The sequence below is a fragment of the Lichenostomus cassidix genome, chromosome 2 (assembly GCF_008360975.1).
Source record: "Lichenostomus cassidix isolate B80296 chromosome 2, HeHo_3.0, whole genome shotgun sequence".
NCBI classification, from domain to species: domain Eukaryota; kingdom Metazoa; phylum Chordata; class Aves; order Passeriformes; family Meliphagidae; genus Lichenostomus; species Lichenostomus cassidix.
In genome coordinates, this window is record NC_139482.1 from 26783642 (window position 1) to 26810365 (window position 26724).

At 36.0% G+C, this 26724-nt stretch overlaps 1 protein-coding gene across 1 annotated transcript in view; it reads left to right on the forward strand.

Moving 5' to 3' along the window:
* Positions 1-26724, forward strand: part of PHF14 (PHD finger protein 14) — a 180964-nt gene that overhangs the window by 118363 nt on the left and 35877 nt on the right. Inside the window, exon 19 of the mRNA XM_085049823.1 lies at positions 6736-6853. Coding sequence (XP_084905949.1) covers positions 6736-6853 — 118 coding nt within the window. The remainder of the gene's footprint in view (positions 1-6735; positions 6854-26724) is intronic.

The following is a 26724-nucleotide window of genomic DNA, read 5'->3' on the forward strand; positions in this document are numbered from 1 at the left end:
CAAACTTAAGTTTCATAAAGCAAATGGTTTGTAGACCATTGAGTAAAAATCTGGATTACATAAGAATGACATAAAAATAGTCCTTTCAGATTCTTTCTTAACTATGAATAATCACCGTTAGATTTTTGGATATGAGGGGGTGTTTGATTCAGTATTAAAATCATTATTTTAATCAGTTAAATCAGTTAAGTGGCAATTTTGGGTTTAGCATAATAAATTTGGGTACACAGTTTTCTGCCAGATTAATGCTTATTTTCTTTTGCTCTTTTGTGTTGTAATTTATAGACAATACTTGTTTTTATTAATGCCCTTGAGATTGGGCTGACATTTAAGTAAACAGGAGATTAGATGGTTTCCTGTATCCAAAACCACAGAGGTACCTTTGTCATCGTGAAACTGCTGTAAATTGAAGATCAGTAAGCACATTGTGCTCTGTAAGGCTGTATGTCCATCTTGCTCATACACTGTTTTCAACAGTAGTAGATAGATATAAAAAACAGAATGCAGTAATCATCCCTCATCTACTATAATCTCTTACCTTTCAGCAGTAGTCATGCCTTTCTTTCTTCATAGCAGAAGAGAGGAATAGTGTAGTCTGTTGTTTACCATTTAAAATTATGTAAGTCAGAGACCTCCTTTTGTGTATTTGTGTTGTACATGGCATAACAGAAATTAGAACGTGACTTTCAATCACTTAATGTAATACCATAGCATTATTCTTCCCAGAAAGAGTATTTCATTCACCTAAATCAAAATGATGAAAATATTCAAATCCAGAAAGGTGTAGGTTGGAGAAGTCTCTGGAGGACATGTCTTCCAGCCACCTGCTCCGTGTAGGACTGACTGCAAAGTTAGATCTAACTTTGAAATTAGAAGAAGTTCCTTAGAGTTTTATGTGGTTGAACTTTCAGCATCTGTGAAGACAGAGAGCTTTTCAGGATAACAAGTACCTGTGTATGAAGAGGCTGTATAGTTGGGCTATATCCTGGTTTATAATCAATAATTTATGCATATGCAGTCATATAAGAAATTTAGTGCTGAAATGTGTCACACTCCTGGTGGTAAAATCATCTAAAGCTTGATTGGCTTATGGGAGAAGACTTCTTAAAACTGTTCTGTGGAACAGAAATGGCAAAATGACCATCCCTTCTTAGTTGTTATACCAATTATAGGCAAGGGGAAAAGTGTAGCAATCAGGAAGAGGAGAACCAGCTTTTTCCATTTAATACCTAATAGGATTTTATTATTTTGACTGTTTTTTTGCCTAAAAACAAAGGAGTTGGTAAGAATCTAGATCTTAGATTTCAGAGTCTAAGTGTAGTACTGCATCACTTCTGGTTTGTGTTTGACCTGAGACATATCACAGCAAAATGAAAGTAATTTGCTTATTTTCCCTTTGTTTCAAGAAATATCTGAAGCAAAAGATAAGAGTGTTATCCACATATTCAGTAATGAAAGCATACTATAGTTTTGGGCTTCTCCCTCAGTAACTAGAATAAATGTACTTTTTGGACAGCATTAATAACAGTGTACCAAATAGGTGACTACTGTTATTTCACCATTAGATCTTGGATTTTACTTTTTAAATAAGGGCACAGGAAAGTGCCTTCTTTGATGTGACATGTAAGAGTTGCTGCTGCAATCTACTCCATGGTATTCATTCCTGTCATCCAGAATTTATCACTCTTGTGGTCTGGTTGCTGGAGCACTCCTCAGCTGCTCCAGTCCGAAGTCAGTCATTTTGGTTCTACAGTTTGAGTTCTCTTGAGCTAGATCAATTTACTCTGGGTTTTTGGGAATGCTTAAATGCTCCTTTCCATTGGATATATCATACAGCTGCTAATAAGAAACCAAGTGTTGACAGTGACTTACCCGGTCATGGCTGGTTTTAAGTTGTTCATCTGAAATCAAGAATTTGCTTCAGTTTGAAATGAACCCCCAAGCACATCTCTCTCTGTTTGCAGTTTCAGAGTGACTCAGCACTGGACACTGAGGGATTAAAGGAGAAAGAGATCAGTGCCTGAGAAGAAACCTCTTCCTCAGGTCTCTTCCTCAGGTGCTCAGAGTCTTTAGTCAGAAATGGGGTCCAAAACAAGCCAACAAGGGAAGATGTTTAGCAGTAGTTAAATCTACACAGATTATGGAGTAGCCATTGTGTTGCATCCCCCCAGCAAGTGGGTGCATGAATGCACACCCATCCCATTGCAGTTCCCTTAGAGTTTAAAAGTTCTGGATTAGCTTATTTCTAATTTTGTTCTTACTGATTCAGAGTTTGTCAGAGTAAGGCTTATATGACAAATTCTCTACTTTTAATGGTGATGATGGTTTGTTAATATGTATCAATGTTTTATATCTTTTTTTAAATTAAAATAAATTATTCCAAGCTGTTGTGACAAATAGGGAGTAGTGTATATATTTTACAATGTTGTATTTTGTTCACCATGGTACCTTTTGGCGTGACACTGCAGGCAGTGTGCAATGATGCGTATGTAAGTGAGTTTTTCTGTAGTCTCTGAAGCATATTTGGAAAGTTGTGTTTAAAGATTAGCTTAGTAATGTTGTGTTTCAGAGACATGTAGGTAATTACTTTTACAGCTATAGATGGGCGATGCTGTCTTGTGAATGCAAAATAGGTTTTTTTGCTCTGGCTGAATCAGCTCTTTGTGGTTTTCGATGATATTAACCAGTGACTTACAAATGTGCCAGTGACAGGCGGGTTTTGCATTCACTGCTCCTCTGTAAAAGCACAGGTCTTTTTCCCCAGTGCTTGCAGGAAGACTTCTGCAGGCCAACTGATAAGACTCCCTCCTGTGCAGGTAGATGCAATGTAATGAAATTGGATGTGTGTGCTGAGCTTTGTAAATAAAATGAGATTGACCCTAGCCATTATCTCATTTATCTCATTTACATTGTAAAATCAGTATCTACACTATTGATTAGAGCATAATTAGTTAATTATGAACACGAGAATGCAGAGTTATGTAGGGCTTGAGCACAGCCAGCTGCACTGCTAAAAAAACTAATAAAAACAATCCAAGGGCAAGAGCAGATGGAGATCACTCTATTAAAGAACAAAGCAGACATATTTCAGGTATGGAAATGCTTAATCAAGCTTTCTTGCTGTGAAGATGTAGCTGACCTGCATTCTATAGTTCTATAAGTAAAAAAACGTTTTATAATTTTTTAACTTATTAACGTAACTGCTTCAGAATTAACCTTTCTTCTTCACACTCCATTTTCTCCACATATAGTGGGCATATATCTATCCTCATTAATTGCTCGAATGAGGAACACAGTGATTTCTAATTTTGATGCACAAAGTAATTTCAGGCTTCTTATAATGTAAGTGATTACCTGTCAGTTAGAGATAATTTAGGAGGTTAAGTTAGCTTTTTTTTGTGTGGAGCTCTGCTTTTATTTCCACAAAGTTTTCAGTACAGCAGCTAACCAGGCTGCTGAAGATGGCCGACCACTTAATTGCATTTGTAAATCATGTGCTTAACCACAAAAATAGTTACCCACAAATAGCAGCAGGATAACATTTGCTAGTCTAGGGACTGTTTTGAACATCTGACCTTGAATGCACAAGGGTAAAAATTTCAACAACCTTTAATATGGAGGAAGTGCTTCTTTCCCTTTCCCCCTGTTCCCATCTCAACAGTTTTGTTTGTGCTGTTAAGCCATCTTCAGGATGGAAGTGGATGCTACTTGTAACTGACAGTGCTGTGTGGCTCCTTTGCTCTGTGGATGTCCGGACTGTGATTGATCTGTGAGTGCATTTACTGAAAGGCTGCGAGACTGTCAGCATGACATCTTTTGTGACCTAACAATTTCATTCTCTATAATTAAGTTGAAAGTACTCTGTATTTTGTGTAGCTTCCTTATTTTCTGAATGTGACAGTAGGATTTCTATCATTTTTATGTTGCTAGACAAAGGAGCACAACTAATAGTGTACACTTCAGGGATTAATCGTGTTTTATTAGTGACATTTTAACTTAGATGTAAGTTTTTCTTTTGGAATTAGGAATTAAGAATGCCAATTTTGTTTTCTGCACTGTGATGTGTGTAAGCTTCACATTTTGTCCCCAGTCAGTCTCAGCAGACAGTGTTTGCCAGCCAGCTAGGTAGGGTGTCATCTTTAACCAAGGTACAGTGTGTAATCATCCATTTTCCCAGCATCATGCTCTGGGAAGTTCAGAATTGGTGAATTTCTTTTCCCCAGTACAGAGTTCATATTCCAATAAAAACAGTAGGAAGCAAGCATTTAAAAATATTTGGTATAGTTTCATTTTTATCACCATGCAGCTTTTTATGTTTTGATATATGAAAATATGCCTTTGTTCTTCGCATTTCCTCAGCTGTGCAGATGAAGATAGAAGCTATTAGTATCTGCAAACTTTCATATAGATATTTTTAATTCATTCTTGAAAAATGCAGTTTTTCTTCTACCAAACTAAATGCTCTGAAGTGATAAAAATTAATGACAATAAATATTAAAAACATTGAGCTTTAGAATGGTGCCTCGAGAACCATATTTAGTTTCACAGTGTCATGCTTATTTCAACCCAGCTTTGTGAACTCCCTCAGCATATTCTGAGGAAACATGGCTGAAAGTGCAGTACCACATTCTGGATACAAAATGGTAAAAATATGAGACGAGATGCCAAAGTGTAATTTTAAAGGGGAAACTTTTTTTTTTGTTTTGTTAACATAGAAACGTACAAAGCGATTACTTCATAAAAAAAATATAAATCAACACTGTTTAAATCAGATGTAGATTTTAGGCTTAAACCCTGAAAGTACTCTAAATCAGTCAGAAATATTTATTTCTGTTACTTAAGAGGATCCTGAATACATGAAGGGAGTTCTGATAAGCACTGCTCAAGTGCAAGCCCTTACATGCATAAGATTCCAGATATAGAAGTAGGTTAGTAAAAATATACTCCTTTACAGATGAGAACATTGAGGCTCAAAGTAGGCTTAATCTTTTGCTGAAGGTCACATACGCTGTTGGGATTTAGGAGTGTGACCTATCCCCTCTCCCAGTCTCAACCTTTTTATTATTTTAATATACCTTTCACATGAAATCAAACTGCATATATTCCTGATTTTAAGTAATATGCTTCTACATTAGAACTCTTCTGTCTTTAAAAACTGAGGATGGCTTTCTATTTTGTTTTCTTTGTCCTGGAGTTAGAGTCAGTGCTAAACAATCATAAGGATATATATTGCAGTATCCCATATTTTAAAAAATATCAAAACCATGTCAGTCCAGTGTTGCATCCTGTGAATAGTCAGATTATTGCTTTTAATTTCTGTTTAGTGGAAAGCGGTACCTGCCATACCCTTACCAGTGCTCCTGTGTTACCTATGACTCCTAGCAAGCACAGCCTTGCAGCAAGGACAAAAGTATTTACTTAGGTTAAACAATCATAATCAGAAAACAGTTATTTCTTTTTATTTGGAGGCTAATCCTTGGAGAAGTCACATGAACATTTTGTTCTTTTAACACAGCAGTATGTTCTATTAGTTGAAATCTCTTTTTGCTATGCACTGTCTGTTGTGTTGATAAATTATATCCCTCCGTCTTTGATCTGATGATGCCTGTGCCATGCTATTACTGCAATTTTTGGATATTTTTGCATTTGCACATACTGTAGAGGAGACAATGAGTGGCCAGGAAAGCAGAGAAAGAGAGTATAGGGGGTTTCTTTAAAATTTTGACTTTTAAACATTTACTCTCTTTTCTATTTTTGGATCATTTATATTGGCTTTAATTCAGAGTTTAAGGGTGTTTAATGAAGAGACTGTTGCAAAGTAAATTTGAAAAAAGATTTCCTTTTAATACAAAGACATACAGGGGGATATGCAAATAAAGAGACATTCAGAAGGGTATATGAAAATCGCTGTTATTTGCTTTGAAAAAATCTCTTCCTCATTTTGAGCATATTATTGTACTGATTTTAAAATCCTTTCATGATACATTTGTTCTACTGTAACATTTTTTTCTATGCTAGTACATTAAAAGTAGGTTAGCAACAGCTGTGCTGTGTGTTTTGAGCTTTTTATGTGGACCATGTATAGTACAAAACACTAATGAAAGGTTTATTATAGAAGAACATTAATTTGTTGTGGGTACACAGAGCACTTTTATAAGTGAAAGATCACAGTGAAATCCTTTTAAATTAATACTGCTTTCCAGAATATTTGATGTGAATGAGAAAATATTTCATGTGTTTATCAACCACATAGTCCTGGTGTAAAGAATAAAATTCATAGCTCTAAGTTATGTCTGAGTTATTGAATACGTGAGTGAATTTTTCACAAAGCTTTTCTTGAAAAGCTACATGTGCAAAATAGTGTCTTAATACTGTGAAAAAATAAATATTGTCACTGTCTAAAAAAGTCAAAATTTCAGAAAAAAAAGGGCAGTGAATGACACTGAAGTATCTAAAAATTTAAGCAATTTTTAAAATTAATTTGCAGGTCTTTGAAATGTTGTCATTTGTATGAGATGATGACAAAGGTGATATATGAGTGTCTGCATCAGAATATTTCGGATTAAGCAGAACCTACTTGAAGTGGCTGTTTAAAATTACCTCTTATAGAAGATTGATTTTTTTATTATGATAATGGATCAGGAAATCTTCTGCTGAGAATTGCAGGGAAGCTCAGTCTAAAATAGTACAGAAGTACCATTTAATATAAATATATATTTTGTTTTTCTCTTGCAGGTGTGATGAATGCAGGCTTTGCTACCATTTTGGCTGTCTAGACCCTCCCTTGAAAAAGTCTCCTAAACAGACTGGCTATGGATGGATTTGTCAGGAATGTGACTCTACATCCTCCAAAGTAAGTTAATTCACCTTGAAAATAGTTCAGTATTCTGGTTTTAGGAGTTTTACTTAGCGTCTGAAGTTTTTGATTAAATGCTATGCATAGGTTTGCTCTGGAAAACAGTAGAAGGCCATAAAATAAAGATACCAGATTCTCTGTAAAATACATATTAAAAAAAACCCAGAGTATATGCAAAATGGAAATATTCTTAATCAATAATGAGAATTTTACTATCTCAGTTTAATGCTTGGTTTTCACATTGGGTTCTCTCTGAGAAATGTCTGAGTACAGATACTTACCAGCATTGGCAATATTGCCAAAGAAAAACTATTTCGGGAGTACTTCAGAATACAAACCTCTAAGGATAGAGATAGAAAATGCATATGTTTTCTAAACAAAGGAAGATGGTTTGAATTATTAAATCTGTTTATTTCGCTGAAAATTCTTACGAAGGTTGTTAATACTTATACATTGATTGTCATGCCTTGATCAAATATAACTTTGTAGAGCTAGAACTACATTTTTGACATGAATTAGCTCTTTAATGACGTTTAAAGTAATAGTATTCTTCTATAGTACCGACTTTTCAAAAAATAAAGATTTTGATTCTTTGCACAGAAGCTTCTGCAGCGGCGTGGACTCACGAGCAGCCACCCCCCGCAGCGGGGGAGCACTGCTCCGGAGCCTGAGCGCGCAGGGAGGGCTCTCCGCGGCCGCGAGCTGTGAGGCAGTCCAGACAGGGTCTGTGCACATGATGACAGGTCGAGAAAGGCAGCTCTTCCAGTCCAGGTTCCAAGCGATTTATTGGGATAACAATAAGGGTGGGGGAGCGGGGGAGGGGAGAGGAGAGGCGGGGGAGGATATGAGCTCCATTGAGGTCGGAATCAAAGAGACCTGCTTCTGGGTCCCGCCGGGCTTTCATCCGTGGGGTTGGGAGGTGGTCCTGACTCCCATCAGCCAGTCAGGAAGGGTCAGGGGGGCGGGATTAGGGGAGGGAACACGCGTTACAGCAAGCCTCTTTAGCACTGGCATTCTTTTCTGTCATCACTATAATCTCTGAAGAGACACTTTCCAATTGATTTCAAAATTGGATTTATAAATACATCTGATACCTCAGTGTAAAAATAAAAGGGTATTCTAAAATTCTTCAAGATTTTGCAGGTTACTGCCACTTTGTTTGTATTTCACAGAATCTTTTACCTAGTAAGTGCCTCAGTGTTTGGATACACAGGAACACAGCTGTGATGTGATGTTCTCATGTTACCTCTTTGCATACTTGGATACTTAAACTCTTTCATGCTGTTACTTTTAAGATGGGCAGATACAAAATGTTCAGGAAGTGGTACCATTTTTTTGGCTTGCTAGTGTCCCATTCCAATTGGAAAAATAAGTTATTCAGTTTCCCCCTGGAGGATTAATCAAATTGTTCTTTTATAAGAAGGTACGGAGACAGACGTCGGAAATTAGCTGTCCACTACATTTTAGACATCAAGCAATCTTTCTTGAATACCACTTACATGCAAGAGACATTCCAAGAGTGAATTAAAATTGTTATTGAATTTCTGTCACCTGCTTAAACTAAAATGGAGTCCTGATAACCTGAGTTAAAGTTTCATGTCTCTTGTATCCTTGACTTCCAAGTAAACAGAAAAATCCAAGAGTTTGTAATTTCTAGTTGTGTTTTCCTGGAGATTAGCACATTGTGTATCAGGTACAATTTTTTAGATACTTTATCAGGTAAATTAATTATGATGGACTTCACTTCTTGCAGAGTGTGTATTAGTTTTAAGGTATGTTGAAAAATGCAATGCTTTTAAGAGTAAACAAAATTTATCAGTGGAATGGCTATATATTTTGTGTTATCTTAGTGATTAATACATATTTTTAAAATATTCTTGTTTCTGATTTTCATTCATAAAGATTTTTAATGAGCAAATTTAAATAAGTCTCTTGCACTTTCAAGTACAGGCAATTTGAATTACATTTGAGTGAATATGTAATGAATATGAAAAAATTGTCTTATGGTGACTCCTTGTGGTTTTGTTTAGTCACTTTCACATAGCTTTTCCAGAGATCTGCGCAGAGAAATTTCTCTGATAAAGCTATATTGCCCTCTGTGTTCCCCAAAGCCTTTTTTGGTAGCTTTTTTCTGTTTTATACTCTGCAGTGTAACAAATTCAAGAAATACTGTATCAAGTTAAACTCCTTTCAGCCTTAATGTGAACCTATTCTTTAAAGGATTAGGACTTTGTTTTGTACTTCATAATTTTCAAATTATTTGTTCTGCATTGGTTTAGGATTGTATATTATATATCTGTAATTTTTCACAGCCAGGAGGATCTGATATGATAAGGCTTTTTCTACCCCTCCCAAGAGGGGTGGTCTCTTGAATGTGTGCTTGGAGCTTGGAAGTGAGCAAGCATAGAGAAAGTTAGGTCATTTGCTGCACTCTGCCTGACCTTTGGATGAATTGCAAGCCTGAGCTACCAGCGATTTCAGTCTCTCAGTCACTCACTGCATTCAATTTTTGATGTGTCACAGGGAAGTTTCTAGTATGGATTATAGCAGCAAAATGCCATTGAATTTCCTGCTTTGGCCAAGGAGACTATTGTTTAGTTTTCATTCTTTTGACTTTGTTCATCTGTTTTGATCCCGTTTAAATAACTGTTATAATATACATTTTTAAATTCCCCAACAATATATCTTCGATAGCACTATAGAGCCTTGAAAATAAATGGTAGGTAAATGACACTATTTCAGTGACGAGAGAGATCATAGTGCTGAGCATATAATGGCTGTAAGTTTATACTTCTAATTATGAAATTCAATTTTAGATGTTCAGGAAAAGTAGCATTCTGCTGACAGCGAATAATGCTGTTTTATTTTCAGATTTTGCCAAGCACTTGCAGGTGTCAGCAGTACAAGGGATGTAATTTAGCTGTAATAAACATATGATTTAAATTGTTATCTAGCACAAATGCTGGACATACTACTTCCCTTTTCTTATCCTAGAGCTGGGTGCTCTTTGCTCATTGCTTGAGAGTCACAGGACTCTCCAGCAATTGTGTCAGTTTTTCCACCAGCCTAACATATTCCCATATTACCCTGCCTGTCAAATAATAGACAGACAGTGACTTTGCTGTAGGGCATGAGGGCAACAGCTTCTCTGCTGGTAATACTTGCTGTCACTTCTTTGGAATGGGTGATGCTCACTACTAAGGTCTGACAAGCTCTCTCATCTCAAAGACATTGTAGATTTTGGTGCATCACATGAAAGCTGAAATAAACCTGTAAGGTTTCCATTTCTATAACACTCTCCATCCACCCTGCAGAAGGATTACGGTCCACTTTCAGGATTGCCAAACAGCACTATAAATCATGATTTTCCTGATAGTTTTTTTTTTAGCAGTGTTCAGGCTCAATATAGAAACTTAATTCAACTTGTTTTAGTTGAATTTTAGAAAGATAAAATAAGTCAAACATAAACCAAATTATTCAATATCATGACATGGTAATTAGTAGGAATAAATGTGGCCTGATTATTTCTTCATTATGTACAATAAGATCTGACTATGAGGCCTCTTTATGATTAGATGTGGACTTCCTTCTATTGCTTTCCAGTGAAAAAATACTGATTGAACTATCTCCACCAATTTTACAATTTTGCAAGGACCAAGGCAGTAAGGAGTTTAAACATATTGTCATGGTGGTTACACTGACCATGCTAGGTAGGTTTCTATCTGCTCATCTTTGCATACAATCTGTTTTGCAAAACACTGCAGAGTGTACATGTCAGGTCATTATTTGCATGCTGCAAAATCAGCTGTCTCGTCTCTAGACTTCTGTTTGTCTCCTTTTATTTCATTTCTTTACTGTACTACTGCATTGTTTCAGTGGAAATTAATTGTCAGTATATATGACAGCATGGAATTCTCATCTTAATCCTTTAAAAAATATTTTCTGGAAATACAAATATGCAACACACCAACCTTGGCAAGTAATATATTTTTGTACACATTTTGTGTTGGAAAGAAATCATAGATGATTTTGCTGATTAGCCAAGTAGAGGCATTTCTTTGGGTATATTTTGCTTTTGCACAGTGAATATGTGAATGCATTTGGACACTGTAATATTACGTTATTGAATATAATGTTTGAAAGAATATTTTAAGTTTAAAAGATTTTTTAATATGTAAAATGTATTTCAAACCTTTACATTTGGTCAAATGAAAAGAAAGAAGTGCACAATTCAATTCCTGTAGTCCATGAAATTTTGTTCTAGTAGAAAATAAAATCGGTGGTTAAGAAGGCCTGTGAGGAGTGCAGAATGTGTCTGATCTACTCCCGAGCTGAGCAGGCGGCAATCTTGTTATGGTTTATGGAATTTCATGTTTTTCATTATGACTTTTTTCGAAACTCAGGAAGCATTTCCTTACACATCTACTTTCACACAAGTGCATTAAAAATTAAACAATGAACCAAAAATTCCTAATCTTAACCTCTCAAAATTTAAGAAATACCAAAGTTGAGGTGGCATGCAGTGCTTTAAGTGCTTTTTTGGCTATGTGTGACTTTACAGCCTTTAATCACTTTGTTCTATGATTTTTTAATTTTCTTTCATAGGACCCCTGCCTTCTCTGATTTAGCTGTTGGGGGTCACTAAAAGGGATTAATTTGGCTTGAGAATTAGGAGAAACTACTGTCTTTAGGGTTTGCAATGCATGAGAACTGAAGCAATGGTTTCAGAAACAGGGAAAAAAGGAAGTTTGACCTTATGTTGGAAGTAGTTGAGTTGTTACCAATAAACAGAATTGTATCTTTGTCTCACCCCAGAGCTCCCATGAGTGCTAGACAAAATTAACATTTTCAAATGTTTTTAGGAATTTTTTTCTCCTTGTTTGCTCTTACTCAACTTGGATCCCTTGGCCCAACCTGTAAAAATGCTGAATTGGCTGAGCTGAAGTGGGCTATAGTGTGTATATATACAAGAAAACCCTATTTGAATGCAACATCTGAGGTTGGCATGAAGTAGTAATGTAGTGGTTAATCATGTCTTAAGTATATTTTACATGTGCTTATTTTATTCATTCAATGCAATGCAATTTTACATAGTTACATTTAAAACACATCTAAAAAAATACACAAAAGAAAATCGGTACATGTCTTTTGAATTGATTCAAACTTGCTTCAGTTACATATTCTGACAAAGGATGACCCTCATTTAGTCACCTTACATCAGAGAGATTTTTGCACCTTCTTTTGAGGACAGAGCATGGAAGCAATTGTACTGCCATCATGGCACCCAGCATTGCAGCTGAAAAATGATAAAAGAATACTGCTAATAAATCTGCTTGCTGGTTCAAGCAGAACATGATATAATGGGAAGAAAGTTCAGTTTCTATGCAACATTTTTCAGCCAGAACTTAGGAGTATTTTAAGGTAGTTTACAGAAAAACAAATGACATAGTGCAGTTCAGTAACTGCATTTCTCTTCCACAGGTGTGAATATTATTATCTATATTATTATATGGTCATAAAGAATGATGGAGTGATTTTTGTGTTTATTTTTATATTTTAAAGTTTCTTGAGGAGAGTTTAACTAGCACTTCGGTTTCTTGTGTGACGCAGAAAGAAATATGTTTTTTAATATAGCAACTGAAAAATACTTGGTTGTTTTGAAACCATTGTTGTCTTCCTAGATTTGTGAGGAGCAGTAAAAGATTGGCATTGGGTGATTTCTTTAAAATTGGACAAGAGAAAATAAACCAAATCTGTAAGGCTGCATGAAGAATTAACATAAGTCCTTACACCACTTACGCCCTGTTTTAAGAACTTCAGTAATGTCAAACCTTGGCACAGAAATGGATTTCACTACCAAGGTGGTCAGAAAAAAGGGTAAAATTTTCACTCGGCTGATGTGTTGCCAAATGTGTTTTAATATTTGCTCCCCAGGTATCATATTTAATAAAAATGAGTTGGCACAGCCTCTGTTATTTTCTGGCAAACAGGTATAATACATCCATGTAATGAATAATTTATACCATAAAATGTTCCAAAAATAATCAGCCTTGAAATTAACTTAAGATGGGACTTGATTTATGAATAGCGGATAAGGTAGTTGGTATTAAATCCCCAAATTAATCCAAAAATTCAGATACACTTAGTAGGCAGAAGATTCTCGTAGTCTAGGTGGGAGGCTTAGGTTTTAATGAAAAAAGAAAAAAAACCAAAAAAAAGAGATTAAGCACTGGAAAATATTTGTGGAACGGATGCTTACTTTTAATATTTTGATTCTTCTCCACATCAAAATCAATTTTACCAGCTCAAATATTCACTGGTGCTGATTGCCAGATTCTCATCGTGGTCTTCTAGTACTTGTATTTTTTGGGTGCAGCTTAGCTGTATTAAAAAAAAAGTAGCAGAAAATGAGCAATACAATATAGCATTGTTTTTTAGATGAAAAACGTTCTCTGGAAAGGTCTCTCTTTGACAGATGATAGTGCAACTAATACCAGCTAGAAGTTTAAAGAAATTGGAATATAGAGCTCTTTTGAAAAATGTATTATTATTGTTTCAAATGCAAAACCAGATTTGTGATTTGGAAAGATAACACTGGGATAGATCAAAAAGTATCATAAAAATAAATTACCAATTAGGAGTGCAAAGTGAAACATATAACTTTTTCTTGCATTAAACTTTGACAAAAACCAGCAGTTAAAATAAACCTGCTAAGAGTCTCTTTTCCCAGTGGTGTATTCTTAGAAATTTGATATTGAAAATATGCACTGCAGTTTTAAATGAGGCTTTTCTGTTTTTAAAATAAAAAAAAAAGCCATTTTAATGGCACTTAGTCCAAAAGTGTTTCGGTTTCAAAGTTCATTTTCTTCCCTGTATTTTTTGCTATGCAGAAGGAGGAAGAAATCCCTTGCTGCTTACCTTCATTTGATCTTTTCCATAAACAACCCAACAATATAGTTTTTTCCAAAGCTGAAACTTTGCAAGCTGTTCTTAGTCTTAGCTTGAGACAGTAGTTTGTCGCAAGCTGCTCCGTCCAGCTTGTGTCCCTTGGCACAGGGTGCAGTCCTCTAGGATCACACTGCTCCAGCGGGGTCAGAAGTGCTGCCAGCACACCTGCTCCAGAGCGGGTTCCTCACTCCATGGGGACAAGGTCCTGCCAGGAGCTTGCTCCAGCACAGGCTTCCCACAGAATCCCAGCCTTCTTTGGGCATGACCTGCTCCAGTGTGGGTCTCCTCCACAGCTGCAGGTGGATCTCTGCTCCACCATGGATCTCCGTGGGCTGTGGGGTACAGCTGCCTCACCACGGGCTGCAGGGGAATCTGTTCTGGTGCCTGGAGCTCCTCCTTCCCCTCCTGGACTGACCTTGGTGTCTGCAGGGCTGTTCCTCTCACTCCTTTCTCCAGGTGCTGTTGTGCAGGTTTTTCCTGCTTCTTAAATACATTATCCTTGAGGCACCACCGCTGTTGCTGATGGGCTCAGCCTTGCCCAGCAGTGGGTCCATCTTGGAGCTGCATGGTATTGGCTTCATCAGATAGAGGAGAAGCTTCTGGCACTTCCTCATAGAAGCCACCCCTGCAGCCCCCCACCCTCCTGCCAAAACCTTTCCAGACAAACACAATGCAAAAACAAAGCAAATTATTTTTATGAGGCTTTGTGAGTGTTACAGAAATCAAATTATTACTGAGGTAGTCCTGCTTTTCATAAATTGTCTTGATCATTTGGCTTTTTTGTGACTAAAAATATGTTACTGAAGTAAAAAACTGGATAGCTGAAATTAGAAACAAGCTTGGTTATTAACTATCATTTGGTTAAAATACACACCCATGTCTAGTTGCCAGTGGAACATTTAAGAAAGAGGTACCTGATTAATAAAGTGTACTGGAAACAAATCATAAATAGCATAGTGGTTGTACATTTTTAATGCATGTAACCTAAACATACACAATCTAATATATAAATGACTAAACCTCTAGTTTATGTATAATAAATATTACTTACTCTAAGGTAGTGGTTAAGGAAGCAAAATCTCTCCATGGGCAGCTGTTCGAAATGCTGCTGCTACTCTGTATCTTCTTTAGGTTATGCTTCTAACAAAATCTGCTTACAATTATGGTTTATCTGGGTAATAGCTCTGCTACTGAATCGTGACTTACTTTTCCTAAGCCATGACAAAATGAATTTACAGCCTTGGTTGCCTGCTACCGTAGTACTGAGTGGCAAGAAATCTCTGCTGGGAACTAGCTGCAATTGGGAAATATCCAGAAATCAGCTAGTGTCATGATTGAAACAAAGCCACTGAGTGTGGTTTTATGCTAACCCAGCATGAGAGAATAAAAAAACAAAAGCAGTTTTCCAGCTCTGAGCAGCACCCCAAACAGGAAGATTTTATTATACATCCTCTTTGGTATGCACCTGTGCATATTCTCTGAGAATGTGAGAAGGCTGAAAAAAGAGTAGTGTCTAGGAAGGACAGAGGAAATAAGATTGCTTGCACCTTACAGAACTGGAGGCTTTCTTGCTTTTGAAAACCAGTTTCTAGATATGTACAATATTGGGAAGCATTGTGACAGTGAATTTTGCATATTGAAGATGCTGTATTGAAATGTAAAAAATGTGGAAATAATGGGTTTAATGCAAATTTTCTCTGTTTTACATTCCTTTTCAAATGAAGTCACAAAAGGAAGGTACTACGTTGTAGTTTACAAAGCATCATAGCTTACAGCACTGATGTACATTCAGATCTACTTTGTCAATCCAGTTCTTTTCGTGCTTCTAGAGTTCCTAAAATAAAGAGCTTTTTGTGTATCAATAATTTGGGGCTTCATGCTGACAGTAGAGCAAATTTAGCAATAAATTGCAATTGACCATCACTACTTTCAGTTAATAATCCATGTGGAAATTTTGATTTTTAGTCACTTTATTAGCAGACTGTGTTGATTTTGGAAGTATCTGAAAAGAAAGTGTAAATGAAAAGCTTGTAATTGACTTGAATTTTTAAACCTTTCCAGTCTCAATTAAATTCTTGGATTAGAATATATAAGCTTCCAGGAGGGCAGTATTAAAAAAAAAAAAAAAAGACATTTCTTTGTGCATAATCATTTTTTATTTGAATATTCATTAAGAATTAAGCAGTCAATAGAAAATTGCAAGATGTGTGCTTTGCAGTGACATAAACAGGGACTCCTGATTGCAAAGGTATGTCTGGAGGCTGGTTGCATCCTGTTGCACGCTAATTTTGCAAAGTGCTGTTCTATTGCTACCAGATTTCTGAGATAAATTTCTTTACCTAGAATTGTATTTCTTATGTTTAACATAGAACTAGAAGATATGTAATTAAAGAAGAATTGTCGCTGTTGAGCAGCTAGCAGAGTAATGAAAGCACCAGTTCTCAGTGGCAAGAAGGAATGACCTTTATTGTTTTGATTTCATCATATATATAGAGTTTTCAAAAGTCACCCAGATTGGTCAGTCAGAAGCCTTCCCCCAGGCCTGATTGGCCAGGCCTGCACTGTCCAAGTTCTGGGACACTGTTCCAATAAAGAACATATGTAATTAAAGAAGATATGTAATTAAAGAAGAATTGTCGCTGTTGAGCAGCTAGCAGAGTAATGAAAGCACCAGTTCTCAGTGGCAAGAAGGAATGACCTTTATTGTTTTGATTTCATCATATATACAGAGTTTTCAAAAGTCACCCAGATTGGTCAGTCAGAAGCCTTCCCCCAGGCCTGATTGGCCAGGCCTGCACTGTCCAAGTTCTGGGACACTGTTCCAATAACATCCAAACTTTATCTTTATTTATAAAACACAAGAAGAATTCTCGTGGGAAAAACCTGTGCTAGCCACAAAGAATTATATATTTTAATTCCTCATTAGTCCGGCTTTATTACCCTGCAAATTATTTTAGCACATCACCTGTGATCATATTCTATATGACAGAAGAAGAATTAGATCTTTAATTGTGAGTCTGTGTATAAAGATCTGAGCACATTATCATAGTACCCAATTAAGTGCTCATGTTTACTCTCAAGGTTGATTTTATTTTATTTATTTTTATTTTATTTATTTATTTATTTTATTTATTTTATTTTATTTTATTTTCAAGTATTTTAAAGAAAGGCAGCCATATATGTCACTTTAAGTAAGATGTCACTCATCAGTATAGATTGCTAATGCTGCCTGGGCAAAACCTAATCATACTGAACGAGGAGAGAGAAGGATGGCGTGTGGGGATGTGGGGGTGGGGTTAGAAACCAAAAAGCATGCCATTTTATGAAGTGCTAGGCAAGTAATGAATTTTAGTACAGTCAAGATTTGCTTTTTGTTGTCATGTTAGATAGTGGAAGTGAGGTTCAGTTGCCATTCTCAAACAGAAATTCTTTTGGTGGGAGCCCCATTTAATCACACTTCGCAGAAGACAGCTGGGCATTGCCAATTTGTGCTGTGTCAGCCACTTTCTCTGCAAAGGAGTGTCTCATGGCTTGGATTTTAGCATTCTGTAGCAGAAAAGTTCCATCCTCTTAAAATTGGCTCAGCAGATAGCTTGTGTGGGAATAGAACTGCAAGAGCATTACAATCAGTTCTACCAAGGAAAAGCACAACTATTACATGGAATTTTAAGATGGCTTTTGAAAAGAGTTTCACAAAACCTTTGAAATGTTTAGTTTAATTCTGGTAGCAATTAAGTTTATCTTAGATTTTTTAGTAAATGTGGCTTTGGTAACTGTTGAAAATTATTATCTGGTTCGGTGGTTTGAAACATCTTTGTGCATGTTTGAAAAGTCTTAAGTGTATTTCAGCTGCGACAAGCATTACCAAAAGATTTTATATGTGGAAAACCTTGGAATCTGTAGATATCAAGATTTTTTTTCTAGCTGCTAATCTCGTGAAGACTGAAGAGCAGATGGTATCCTTTCAGATGTGATATAAATAGCCAAAGAAGTGTCAAAAAGGAAATAGCAGGAAACTCAATATTTACGGAAGGTACAACCACAAGTGTACTTCGAGTGAGTTAATCATATCACATACTTATTTTTGGAAATAGAAGGATGTCAGCAGATTGATACAGTCATTGACAAAATGAATATTAAATCCATGACCAGTCCTTTGCAATAAATAAGGATAAATATCAGGTAATAATATTTACAAGCATATTTTGTATCACATGAATATGCATTTACCCTACCATTTCCTCCTACTGCGTAATATCTCCACTGCTTGTTTAAATTAAACGTATTGCACAAGACAGGAATTTCAGAACACAATGATGTTCTAAATACTTTGGTTTGTAACTTGCTGGTGGTAAGGTACTTTTTAGAGGTCTTTAAGATGTCTGTTTTCATGTAAGGATAACTTTAAGAATCTTACATTTAAAAGTATTTATGAGAAAATACAAAAAGATTAATATTTGGGAGCTGTGATTTATTAATCTGTTATTAATTCTCTCACTGATTGAGCTATAGACCTGTTGTTTGTGTGCTTTCAGGGTATAGCATAGACAGAGACTGAAAAGCTCCTTTATATAAAAATAGTGAAATAGTCAGAAGACAATAGATACCCTGGCTATACACAATGAATCATTTTACCCACTGACTCATCGCTCCATGCAAAACAACCCACTTCAGCTAAAGAACAGTGAAACAGTTTAAGCAATCCTTTGGGATTTTTATTATTTTGAGCCATTGTAAGAAGAGGAAGAGGGAACTGAATGAGATATTCCCTATGATAGGGAATGTGTTCACTAATTAATTCAGGGCAGCCATCAGACCACAGTCTGAAAGTAAGGCATAAAGTATGTCTGTCTCTCTTATGTTCTTTTTTTGTTTTCAGTTCAGGAAAATTGGATAAAGTAGGGACAGTTTTTAAGCTTCAGAGAGCTTCCAGTGGATCTCAGGAGGAGGAAAGGGACTGTTGATGATCCAGGATAACACTGCTAGACTCTGAATAAAGCTGGTGTTTAAAATACCCTGTTATTTTGCTGAGTCCTGTTACTGTCTTAAATGGTTCTACATTCTGGTATGCTGGTTTTAATGGATTTTAATCTGAGGTATCTCAGTGTATATTTACCTTGGCATTTTGGTTAAGGTCAGAAATGCATTTTTGAAAGGAATCACCCAGTTGCCACCAGTGGCTATGCTTTGGTTCACATTCTGGAGTGTTTTTAGGAGTGTGCAAAGTGTGTTTCTGTCAAGGGGCAGTAAAGCCTAGGATGTATTCTGACTGCTAATGGGCATGCTGTCTTCATGACCAAGCTAGCTGTATCTTTGAAATATACGTTCTGCATCTGGCTGGTCCTCAATACCAACTGCTTTGCTCTAAAGAGCTGTTCCTGTCACTCCACAGTTTATTGGTTTGAAGTGGCTTTTGTATTTACTGCATTGAAATTGTATTTGTGTTTTCATCTGCTAAAAAAGTTGTTTTATTCCTATTTTGATAAGATAATTTGTGGAATTCTTGTATCAGTAGTCATGAGATCAAAAGCCTAAAAATTAATACACAGATCTGTATTGCTAGAATATTAAATTTTATCATTTGTATGTTTGTATAAGTATTGTATGCTTATGCTTTTAACTGAAAGTATCTGATCTACACTGTTAAGCAACCATATTTAAGAGTAACAGACTTGCTCTATTTTTCTAGTACAGATGAAAAACATAAAAAGGAATTTTGTCTGGTAGGTGTAATCTTAAAAAAACCCAGAAAACAAAAAACTACCACAGGGAAAATATAAATATGCTTCTAGGAATAAGGCAGTAAAGTTGACATTTTGTGTGAATTTAGCCTCATCGTTGCAGTGTTCTTAATTAGGGAAGAATGAGGAATTTCCAGGCCTTTATGAGGATGTTTTAAAGCTGCCGCAGTAGTTGTAACCTTTCAGTTCCTATGAGCTCAGCAAAAGATGGCTGATTAATGTCACATCTTAAACTGTGTCAACTGGGTTGTTCGTTCCCTGTTTAGTAAATATCCCATTGTCAGTGCAGCTCAGTGTGCCAGCATAAAATATCCTAGTGTTTAACTGGCTACTTTAATTAATAAGAGTATGCATCTCTATTTACTACTATAGAATTAAATGGAAAATTTCTTTAATTATTCTAGTGAGAAGTGTGTATGAATAAATCAAGGGCACCCACCAAATAGTGTTCCTGACATTTGTTTGAAGCTTCTCAAAGGATGTAAAAGATTTTTTTTTTTTTTAATTTGGTACATTCAGATATTGGAGAGATCTCAGAAGGAATGTATAGGAAACATTTTTATAGAAAGCTTTTGTGCAGATAATTCATTCTTTAAAAATATTTTTATAGCTTTGAATTAATGTTTTGCTTTTCTGCTTTATCAGTTGAAAATTAATGATAGTAGTTTTTAAGAAGAGAGAGGGAGAGGAAGAGCAGGAGAGAGAAAAGCATGATGGCAAAAACAATGGGACTGCAAGAAGTGCCCTTGGCGTAAAAGGGGAGCTGTAAGCACACACATCGTCATAAGAGTGAGAAAATTCCACTTGGAGAATACACAGAAACCCCTGTAGGGGAGAATGGGATGAATTAAGAAATAGTATTGCAGCAAAATGGAAATGAGGATTTGGAGGACACACTGGGAGCCTTCCCCCAGAGTAGGGTAGAGTCCTTATAGAAAGCCTCTGGAACAACAGGTGGGTGCCATGTAAGGATAATTTAGACAGCTATAAAACTTGTGTTATAAACTTAAGACTGCAAAAAATTATGTACTGAGCAATCCCTTTCTTTCTTTCTTTCATCTTGTCACTGGAAGAAAATTCTGGAAGTGGGGAGAGATGAAAACCAGTCTTGATTTAAAAAGTAGCCTTTGACGATTCTGTGATGCTTTTGGTGATCACACATTTTAATATCACTCTATTTTGCATTATGTTGGAAAAATCTGGAGTTCAAGGAGTTGAAAAACAAGAATCAGTGCTGATGAAGATGTAAGGAGCTAAATAAATATTACTTAAAGGACTTCTCAAAGATGAAAAAGACCACCACAACCCTATGAATGTGCTGACCCTGTCTTGAGAATTAAGTTAGTTGGTACGATTTAAAGCTTTGTTCCAACATCTGACAGACACGCTCTGCATGCTGATGCATAATATCTGAAGATTGTGTGCTTGAAAGAAAGCCTTTTCTGAGCTACATTCTATTTTTGTTAGAATAAAGCAGCTGCTTTTTGGAGCAGAGATCTTCTCAAGTGTTCAATCTTCTCATTCAACTTAAAAATTAACCAAATATTGTGAACAAATTTTGTGTATGCTTTCTCCCAAGCTGCTGAAGTGGACTAAAGCAAACTGTTTTGACCATAAATAGTGCAAATGTGCAGCTTGACCCTAAGAGATGAAAGTAAGTTTGCTGCTGTACTTTACTCCTAAGTTGTCACTGCCTCAACAATACAAAAGCATGAAAAGTTTGGAGTGTTTTAAACATGGCTTGAAAAGAAATACAGCTGGTTAAAACTTTCTTCTACAGAGACTGTATGAATGGATTGCTATGATCTGCCCCTGATCATTTCTGAAGAAATAAAACATTGCTGAAGGAAGGAGACCACTGCAACCCCAAGTGTAGTCTTACTAATGGAGCAATTGTAGCTGCAGCACTGCCCTCCAGGAGTAATATCAGATGACTTTGTACATCTGTTGTTCAGGAAATCTTTTTTTCAATGTTCTGTGTCATTTTGTAAGTGTGTTGAAGTCAATATTTGCAATATTATGTGACATACATAGAGCTCCACAGTAAACATGTACCCTGAGTATTCACAGTGTGAGCTGCGCATCACCTGGGTGAGAAACAACAGCCAGAACATCAGAGTCCACACTTACTGTGGCTGTAGATGGTTCTGCTGTGCCTGATAATTTGTTTGGCAGCTCCTGAGGTTTGGGTTTGTGGTTTTTTTGGGTTTTTTTTCAGATGGTGGAAAAAAGGATTGGAGAGATCAGAGCTGTACCAAACAGGCACAGGGAAAATGAAATACACTGATCCAGCTGTAATAAATTATGTGTGTATTGTCATAAAAAGCTTTCTGAACTAAATAACTTTTATAAACTCCATAAAGTATAAAATTAGGACAAAAATAACTTTTTAGGCTATACTATCTGTGTGCAACTAATTCATAATATGAAAAAAAAGCACAACAATATATAGGAAGGAAGCGATGTGGACAAAAAAAAAAGAGGGCGAAAGTACTGAATTACTTCTACATGCACTGATAATGGCATAGTACCACAGCCTTGCCAGTATATTAATATCCTCCTAAAGGATATTCATATAAAATCTGTTGCTCTGGTGCTCCAGATAATTACCAAATTATGCAAGACATACTACATTTAACACAAAAAAAAAAAAAAGACATATTGGGGTAGCCGCTTTAGTGAAGAAATTCTAAAAATTGCTGCTGATGATATACATGATCATACAGAAATTTTTGCCAGTAGTTTAAACTGTACTATGTCTGTGATCAGTAGCTTTAATCCATGACAGTAACAGAAAAGTTGTATTCCTTATTTTATATATGCAGGATGAGTTTAGTGTGTTGAATGGCTATGGTAAGAAGTTTAATTCCCTTTTTTGTATTCTAATGTGGTTTTATTAATTACAGAATTTTAAGAAATGATTTTTAATACAGTTCAAAGAATTCTGGGGTCAGAAAAGGCAGCTATTGAAAGGGTAACTAAAAGAATAGCTTTTGAATGTTGGGAAATAGTGAATGGTGAGAAAGTTAAAGGGAAATACAATAATCCAGGAGACTTTGATTGGGAAAGTGGAGAATTCAGTCCCAAGAGAGGTAGGATTAGTATACTGAGTAATGGAAATGTAGAAAATATGTGAATTAGAAAGGAGAAACTAATTCAGATTCCAGAGGTCAGTGAATGATAATACCTTCAAACAGTAAAATGTTCTTCTGTTTGCTGTTTCTATTTGCATGTGATAAAGTTAGAAGAATAGATATGAAAAACATTTTGAGAGTGCTCTCTCTAGCTTTAAATATATGTAAATGATTTTTTTTTCTGTTTGAAGAAGGCATTCAGAGAAAACAGATGACCCTGTTTCTTTTCATACTTTATTCAAACATTCTTAGTAAAATACTAACAATAATAGCATGCGTGTTTTAAAACAACAGTAAAGGTGGGAATTCACCCTTTGCACTTGGAAATCTAGGTGGATTTCAAAGATACAAGCATACTTTGTCAGTGCTGTAGTTTATTGGAAGATAAAGGGATAAAAAATTGGAGTAGGGGGATATTTGTTGGAAACTTGTAGCTTTATTAGTTCCTTCATACTGCACAGGGTGTTTGAAGAAAAAAAGCAAAACTAGTGTGAGGCTAAAGAATGTAATTAAGCTTCTATATTTGGAAAACAGAGAATTATAAAAGGTTTTTGTTCTGTTTCTGTCTCTGAAAGAAGGCAGAGGTTTTAGAGATAGCTTAAGGTTTATTACTTGAACTGAGGTGGTTTGGGAGTGAGCTGAGAAAGAGACCTTGTTGTGTTAACAACGTATAAACACAGAAGTCATCGTCCCCTTCTCAAGAGAGAGAAAAAATAGCCAAGGACATAACAACAGTGTTGTCTCTGTGACTGGCAGCACAGGAGGTTAGCACATGGATGTTAGAGGTTGCATTTGTAATTTCCTGTCTTTGGAGAGGGCAGAAGAAGAGAGGAGATTGTCAGATGTTGAATAAAATCAGCATGGAGAGAATGAAAAAGGCATAATAGAAAGAGGGAGGGAAATTTTACAACTGTGGAGCTTGACTTAAAAGTTTAAAGCCCATATTCTCGCTTCATTAACGAACAGAGAGTAAAATCTGAGGAACAGCAAAGTGATTGATCTCACATGTGAGGAGATGGAGATAAACTCTGCATTTCTCCCTGAAATTTTACTTTGGCCACCTGTGAACTGTGGAGAGCTACAGATACCTAGTTTGCAGCAGATTTTCCAAAATTCTGGCTATGTTGTGAATACTTTCAAAGTATGCCCCTGGGGTGTAAGAGAGGAATAAGAAGAGTAGGAGTGATTGCTCAGCTCCTGGAAGGATGTTCCATGGTCTGGGCTGGAGAGGCACCGTGTGTCTGACCCAGGAAGGCTTTTTCTGTGCAGCGCTGGAAATGACACTCTGGGAGGCTACAAGCACTTTAGCACTTCAATAAAAATGTGCTAATTTCATCCCATAGTGCTTCAGCTGTAAGAAGCTGTCTTCATGTTTCAGAAAGGCTTTTCTCTCCTCCCCCCCCCCTCCATTTTGTAAGTCTAAAGGGGGACAAATATTTCTACTTTGTTACTGTTAGAAGTCTTTGTTAGTAACTTTGGCTTCCAATTCATTACTGCAGTCATGTTTTCAGAGCCTGGTGTGAGAGATAAACCCTTTGCAAATGAAGACAGCATCCATTTTCCTTCTACCTCAGGCCACACAGAATTGATTGGGGTAATAAAATGACAGTACGGTGTAATATACTGACGGCTCTTTAATTTGAAAACTAGTTCCAGGCTGATTCAAAACTTGTTTAAAGCTAATTTATGACTTGTGTAATTTTCAACTGGACCAAGGTAAAGGATGATATATGAAAAACGATGCAGAGTTAACATAATATATTCAAACCTGTCAGCTTGAAATCATCTATGAAGGATTTGTTTCAATCCTTTTTTAGTTTTCTTTTAAAGAAGGAATGGCAGAATAAGTAATGGCTGTTAGGTTGGTATGAACACCATTGTAAGACACTATTTTTCCATCATCCTGTTTCAAATGGAAATTCTTGTGCTTTCTAGGAAAGCATTTTATACATAGTTTAAAAATACATGTCAGTTCTCCATTTTCTTCAAAATAAGAAGCTGTTTGGTTTTTATTTTGTGGAGTCAGTGTCTGTGCTGACAGTAACATGGACTGGTAAATACAGTATTTTGCTGCTGTGATGTTCACTGTGTGCATTGCCTGTGACTACAGGTCTGTATACATGTATCTGTATATACATATCTGTATCCTATTTACATATACAATGTATACCCATGCATGTGTCTCAATCTTGAATTTCAGGTCTGGTTTCTGAAAATCAAAATGTGAGAACAGTGAAATTCTTAAATTAAGACACAACATCAGCATAGCATAAAACATAAACATCTCCCTTTGAAATCTATCACTTTCATGTGGCTTGCAAATGAAATCCACATCTGTTCTGTATGCACTATTGATTTTTCAGCATACTGTGTCAGAGATACTTCTGCAAAGAAAAGGACAAAACTAAAAGCACAATGTGTACTCCTGTACAGTAGATTTAAAGAGCAAATATACCAAGTGGAATGGAGGAAAGAAGATAACTGAATAATGCCAAGACTAGCAAGCAGATTCCATTCCAGGACTAGAATAACTGATTTTTTTAATGTATTTGTGTCAACATATAGTTAAAATACTGTTTTGCTGAAAAGAGATTGATCAAGCCAATGCAGTTGTGGTATCTTAAACTGCATGAACATTTAGGTCACAGGAAAAGAGCCACAGTTAAAAGCAGGGCTATCTTTCTTGCATAAACACAGCAGAATGTCTGCACATTTCATGATTCCTCTTCAAGGTTTTGTCAGTCCAAGAAGGATCATGTTCTGAGGAGCTTTGATCAAAACCTCCATTTTTCAGGCAAAAATTAATCAGTGAGCATTTGGAATTTATTTGTTTATAATGCACTTATATTTTCACAAAGTATTTACACATTTTAAGGAAGCTGGAAGTACCATTTAGGGGGTTTCCCCCATAAGTTATTAATTAATACAACTAAGTACTACTAATACTAAAGCTGTGTGTTGATCAGTCTGACTTGAAAATGCAGATTTGTGATTTTTCCTATGTATTCTAGAAAATCTGATAATAATTTAATGAAATGGGAAAATAGTAATTTAATGAAAGCAACAGAAAAGACAAGCACCAAAATATTACTTGTGTTAATTATGTGTCCATAAACCACACGTCCATCACTGCTACAGCTGAGGCTTGCAGATCCATGAGAAGTGGCATTGTCATTGTTCTCATCATGCAGGACCTTGAAAAAATAATGAAGTGACTTTGGGACACTAAACTAATTTTAATTATTTTTTAAGTATATATTTCCTTTTAACCCTTTGGTAAAAATACTGATTCAGGTATAAAATTTTTGCCTTTCCTTTACAAGAATTAACAATACTAATATATTTTCAGGTTGTTTTACTTGCCAGAGTACAAGTAAAAGTACCAGGATTTCTAACCAGAACTGTTGCTCACTTGGCCACATACTCATACCACACCTAGAAGCATCTCCATGAAAGTTCTCATTTGCACCTTGCAGCATTTTTATTGTGGTACCTTCCATGTAAGGATCTCATTCCACTTACTGAATATGTCAGTTTCTGAAAGCTGTATTTCACATGTTGCCAAACTAGTTCAGAACGAGATAGATTGCCTGCCTTACATCTTTAGATCACAGAATAGTCTGGATTGGAAGGGACCTGAAAGGATCACCAAGTCCAACTCTTTAAGTGAATGGCCCATAGTGGGATTGAACCCATGACCTTGACGTAGTTTGCACCATGCTCTGACCAGCTGAACAATGTGAAAAGATAATAAAAGCAGTGCAATTGAAAAGGGAGGCATATTTTCTTGGATTGGTTTCTGAATAATAAATTTGGGTTCCATCCATCTCTCTAAAAATGGAAGTATTGAATTAGCCAGCTGGTTGTTAAGAGAGCTATTGAGAAGGATGGCCAAGCTGCTGGAGGAGAAGATGCTCAAGACTTGATGTGAAAAAGAATCCATGGTCCTGTTGAGACAAAGGAATGTAACAGAAATGTAAATTTACCAAATTGCAGTTGCTTAGATAATTTTTGAAAAACACTGTTTATTACTTTAAAAAAGCAA